The sequence below is a fragment of the Labeo rohita genome, chromosome 3, assembly GCF_022985175.1.
Source record: "Labeo rohita strain BAU-BD-2019 chromosome 3, IGBB_LRoh.1.0, whole genome shotgun sequence".
NCBI lineage: Eukaryota > Metazoa > Chordata > Actinopteri > Cypriniformes > Cyprinidae > Labeo > Labeo rohita.
Genome location: NC_066871.1, coordinates 14000653 through 14006652, shown reverse-complemented (window position 1 = coordinate 14006652; position 6000 = coordinate 14000653). Strand labels below are relative to the sequence as shown.

The 6000-nt window shown below is 35.8% G+C and overlaps 1 protein-coding gene across 1 annotated transcript in view; it reads left to right on the top strand.

The window, feature by feature from the left end:
* The first annotated feature begins 591 nt into the window (after nt 1-591).
* The window catches only part of si:dkeyp-72e1.9 (syntaxin-binding protein 4), a 57655-nt gene continuing 52246 nt past the window's right edge, over nt 592-6000 (top strand). Inside the window, exon 1 of the mRNA XM_051106005.1 lies at nt 592-845. Coding sequence (XP_050961962.1) covers nt 781-845 — 65 coding nt within the window. The 5' untranslated portion in view covers nt 592-780. The remainder of the gene's footprint in view (nt 846-6000) is intronic.

The following is a 6000-nucleotide window of genomic DNA, read 5'->3' as shown; positions in this document are numbered from 1 at the left end:
GACTGAGTATGTGATTAAAATAATTATACAGAGTGACAGTTTATGCACTAAAAGAACAAATGCAGACAGAGGTTTTGATTTAGCTTACAGTATGAGGCTACAGAGACAGATATTGGTGTTACAAACAAATGTCTATGTGAGGAAATTGGAAACTCCCCTGGTGTTTTGGCTGCAGTGCAGCAGATCTCTTAGGACAGGTCAAAAGCCGCACGATTAATCTCAGTTACCTGAAGCTGAACGGTCATATGCTTCACCTCAGCATGACTCCACATGCAGTTATACAAACAATAATTGTTTCTGTATATCAATCAAAATGTAGTTACCCATCTCAGCAGCACACCTAGGATGCCCCAAAATGCTCTCTAGTTAGACTGCTCATAGGTTTTGAGAGGCAGTCAGTGATTCTGATGCTTACACATCTCAGCCTATACATACTGTATGTGTAGGCTGTACAGACATTACCTGGTACCAAAGAGAAGTCAAAGTAATGTGACCAGAGGGCTGTCGACAAGATGTAGATTTTGTCTAACAGACGGCCAGGTCAGCATGAAAACCACGTGTCTTACAGATTAGAAACTGGCATAGTTGAGTCTCTCCCTCGCCTGGCAGTTGCTGTATCATTGATTTAATGCTGAATGAACACTGACTCCTGAGCGAGGCTGCAAACCACGAGCATGACATGAAATCACGGTGATGTGTCTGGTGGTAATATTTGGAGGCAGCATTTAATTCCGTTTCCAGAGCAGACTATTTTTAACCTTCACGTTTCTGTTGGATGCAATGTCCTATCTGAACCCCCGGGGAAGAGAGCTCGAGCGTTTTGATGGACTTTCGCTCATTTACTGGTAAGAATTGACTATGCTTGTAGAGTTGTGCATGCCGTCCGTTTCATTTTTCTTTGTTATTTCAGGCATTGTAACGAAACTGTGAAATGTAGTATTTATATAAAGTCTCAAACTGTATGTGTAACAAGTGAAGATGATGCGTTATTAATGAAAAGCATGGAGTACATACAGTACTGTTCACATAACGTTATTAACGTCGAGGTCCTGTTATTCCACAGAGAACAGGTATCCGTGAGCTTTTTCAGACACATTGTCTGTTTTTTTGTGGCAGTTGGCAATTTTTGAGAAATGATAAACAAAAGAAAGTCGCTTCAAAAACTGAGGCACCAAGTTCGCACGCAATGTCTGTAATAGCCTGTAGTTATTCAACAAAAAGTACAACTGACCAGAAAACAATGTTTGTTCTCATGTTGCGTTTATATAGAGCCTTTAGGTATATATATGAATTATACGTATCCTTATATTCTCTTACACCAGTGAATTTTTGATACCAAGAAACCCAAATATGATGATTCAGATGAATAGACAAGATAACCCCCGCCTATTATATAAAATCATAGCCTAATTATGTTTCCATAAACACGTATTTGTTCTGAAAGCTCATTTGATTAAAGTATTAAACCTGGTATAATATAGTCAATATGTTGTTTTCCTAAAAAAATGATTTTGTCAGTGTGTTAAAGAAATGATTAAAATACACTCTTAAAAATAAAGGTGCTTTAAAAGGTTCTTCACAGCGATGCCATAGAAGAACCATTTTTGGTTCCACAAAGAATCATTCAGTCAAAGGTTCTTTAAAGAACCATCTCTTTCTTACCTTTTTATAATCTGAAGAACCTTCTTTCGCCACAAAGAACATTTTGTGAAAACGAAAGGTTCTTCAGATGTTAAAGGTTCTTTATGGAACCATTTAAACAAAAAAGGTTCTTCTATGACATCGTGAAGCACTTTTATTTTAAAGAGTGTAATATCTGGAAAATATTTACTTTGTGTATTTTGTACAGTTTCAAAAATGGATTTAATTAAAAGATATAAACCAGTTTTCGAAAGCACAAACAATCCATTCTGCTAATGTATTAAACGTTTCATCAAAATCTTAAGTTACCAAAATAATTTTGAATGCCCTAAAATTACATTAAATAAAATTTTAATTTTCTGTAGATCCCCAAGCACCCCCCTTGTGCACCCCTAGTTTGAAAGTCCTCATTTTAGACTGTTTTAAGTACAGTATGACTAAGTTTGAGTTTTTTTTGTTCTGAGTTCTGTTTTTTTTTTTGTTTGTTTACATCTAAAAGCATTACTCAAATGTAGATGTTAAGTAAGGTGAACAGGCAATCTGTCACAAGCGTTTTTAACATAGTTTATGGTTGCCAGCAGCCCTCAAGTTCATATCGAAGTCAATGATTCCATGTGATTGACAAGCATTTCTATGAGCATTTTTGAATATTTTACTGATGGGACATTTATATAGCTTGAAAAGATAAGAATAGCTAACAGCGTGTCTACCTGAGAATGAGTCTGCCCGGTGACGTGCTAAATTTAGAGTTCGGTGACCGGGACTTGAATAGGCTATTGGGAAGAGTAGGAGACTTAGAGAAGTGTTGTCGTCCCATGACCCGAAGTGACAGTGAGGACATCAAAGCAGCTCGCTGGAATGGTGGATATTTGCTCAGTTTACAAATGCACATGTCTGGACACAGCTAAACTTCTTCAACCGATTGAAATAATTTGATTTCAGTCAGCACTGTGAGGCTGTAGGGCTTGGCTGAACAGATTTTAATCAAAAGCATGTTGTTTTTGGAAAAAAAAAAAAAAATTCTAAATTTAACACATATAATACAATCTGTATGATATTATAAAGCTGCATAATTTCTTGTGCAAGTAAATCTGTCTCTCATGTTTAAGGCTGGTGCCATATGCCCCAAGACCCTGTTTAGTTAGGCCGTTGTTGTTATTAAGTCTCTTTTAATGGGCACTAAAATGAACACTAAATCTTCTGCTAGCAAAATTACAAAAGATATCTTTTTCACTGACCACTGTCAATTTTTATCACCTTCATCGCTTAAAGTTAGTGTTTGAGTGATGCTGTAGTCACCTCAACCTCACACACCTGTGATTTTTATACTACAAATAGCATAAGAAATTAACATTTTTAATAATGACTTGACAAAAAGTGACTTTGCTTTACCTTTATGAATCAGTGCATATAGTGTTTCACAAACAGGGCATTGTGTTCTTGTGCTCTGAACATTGCATTTACGCTGATGTTGCACTAGGAAAATTCTTGCATTTTTTTTGGCTTTGACTAATTTGAAACAAATATAAACTAATGTTACATGTGTACAGCATCATGCTACAGGTTTGTCCATATCATTTTTGCAGCATACATCTCAAACCCAGTGTAGAAGTTTTAAATCTTAAAGTTTTGCAAGAAATGGCTCCCTCTACTTCAGGTCGACTGATGTATCGGTTTTGCCAATTAATCGGCACCGATAGTTGATTGGCAGAACTATCGGTTATCGGCAAAAATCCATGCCGATAGTTTTTTCTGGGTTGGGTCCGTTGCTGAAGCTGCTGAGAAGGTCGTCATTATACAGCAGTCCCTATCCACCAGCCATAGGGAAATAACGAGAAGAATATCGAAGTGCAGTAAACGGTTAAAACAGTTTGCACTACAAACCAGTGTGTTCATAATTAAAATAATACATTAAAATAATATTGTAAGACATGCCAGTTTGCAATATCAAGCAGCAAAACGAGCTTTTTGTGCAGCTAAAAATAGCTAGAAAGTGGATGAGACTGGAAGCCAGACAAAAATTTTTTACAAATAACTGCGGGGAAAAGTAATTTGGATAGTCAGGAGAGTGGCCTCTAGTGGCGGAAATGCTGCATTAGTGGAGAAAGGACAGCAGTATACTTTTGCCCGTTTGGTGATCAATTAAAGTCTTGTAGTCCGCCGCTTGAATTGAACACGACGCGTCCAGTGTGTGTGATACCCGATAGCTGCGAGTTCTTCTAGAACTTTTGCCCGTTGTGTGACTAACATATTTTTATATTTTGATTAGATAACCACAAATTTTATAGAATAGAAGCAGTTAAATTGTGAAAGTACACAATATCCATATGTATGCAATTTCAATACTGTGGCCTTTGTGTAGATATTTAAAGATGGCCATCTTTAGCTTGATTGTTGATGTAATGGTTACACTTTACAATATGAGTGCATTTGTAACATTAAGATTGATAAAAGCTGTAGAATAGAAGTATTGTTACTTGTTAGAGTGTGTTAATTTCAGCATTTACTGATATATTTTAACATTTTTAGTTGCTTTTGTTAACATTAATGAACAGTGAATTAACTGTAGTGATCAATATATAATTATTATTAATATTTTTATTCATTTACAAAGTGTGGTTCAGTAGGCTACTTTTTTTTTTTAAATAGTAGAGCACTATTTATTTTCTGTTCAGTATCCATTTTAAAAACTATCGGTCGATTAATCGGTATCGGCCAGTGTGGTCCAACCTAGTTATAGGTATCTGCAAAATCCAATACAGAGTATGTGACTCTTACGTCAGTATCTGCGGAGTAAATTGACAGCATTATCACTGAAAAAAATATCTTTGAAACAATTTTCACTCAGAAATTTCTAGTAAATTGCACAAATAATTACAAAGACATGTCAAGTAACAGAACATGGAATTAAGTTAAATAGTATTTTCTTGTAAAACGTACTCCAGTGATCTGCTTTATTTTCAACTTCACAAAAATTATTTTTTAGGTTTTTTTTTAATATATATTGTATATTGTTTTTGTTTAACAGTGTATAGCACTCTATGTTCCTGTGACAGTAATGTATAAATGAATGAAGATAGAAGTCGGGCATTATAACATACTCAAGATTTTATTAAATGCATATAGAGCAGAATCAACAGTAACATTTGTGTTGCATGCAACACCCCCCCCTTTTTTTTTTAGAACAGAGACAGTCAGTTGGAACACAAAATTATATATTTTTAAGACATCATTTTAAAGTCTTGTTTATACTGTAATAACACTAATAAATCTTTATCTGCATGGTGTTTTTTATTGATTTTTCGGAAGTAACCATTATGAATGAATCAACATCATTTTTTTGCTGACTTAGCTTTTTTTCCCTCAGCCTTATTAGTTTCGGTCTTGCCTAATAATGAGGTCTTGTTAACCGGTTTGTTGTGTCAGCTTTGTTGTGATTCATTGATTTCTCTGCTTTTGCGACATTGTTTTTATACATTCATTAAAAAGGCATGTTTTTACATTAGTTGACCTGCCCGTGGAACAAGGCTTTAGTGTTATGTATCTAATTACCAGAAAAAATATCCACAGTTCATGCATCTTTATTGTCATTAAAGAATCGTATTTTGGTCAGTTTAAAATATAATGTGTTTTTTTCACTTCTTTGATTTCAGCAAAAATTAGACCATTAATAGACCTGTTTGTCCAAACCCATCTCATTATATTACGATCTCAGTCCTTCCGTGATATGAGAAAAACAATTCCACCAATCCCTTCGTGATTGTTCATCCCATTCAGTGTTGTTTTATGCTGACAGCATCAAAGCGTGATTAAAAGTGGATGATACGCTGTGACATTTCCTGGGATGCGTTTCTGTTTGTTACCTATGGAGGGCAGTCATGGGCCCAGAATGCAGCAGTTAGTAAACAGGTCAGACTGGCCTGTCAGACTGTTTCAGATTAACCCATTTCACCACACTCGGTGGTCCAGCATGGAAACTTGGCACCTGAGTAAAGCTGTCACCCTCATTTCCCATTCTTCATTACTGCAATGGGTGGCACGTTTACTGAGCTTTTCCTCGATGAAAAACAAGAAGCAGGACTGGCCAAAAACTGACATAGTGCGTCTCCACCTCTCCGCTGTTATGATTTCTCAATGTGGACAGGATTATCCGATAATCTGATAACAACCCACTGTGCAGATTTGGTGATTAAAGTTCTGATGCAATGGGTAGTTGCCATGGCTGCTGGAAGGAAAAGGAATAGTATCCGTTAGGTGTGTGCGTGGATTTGCATTCAGAAACGCTTATACGTGCATACATATTTTGGTTGACATGACTTATAAATTTATAATTTGTTGTTTAAACTTTGTAAATATATT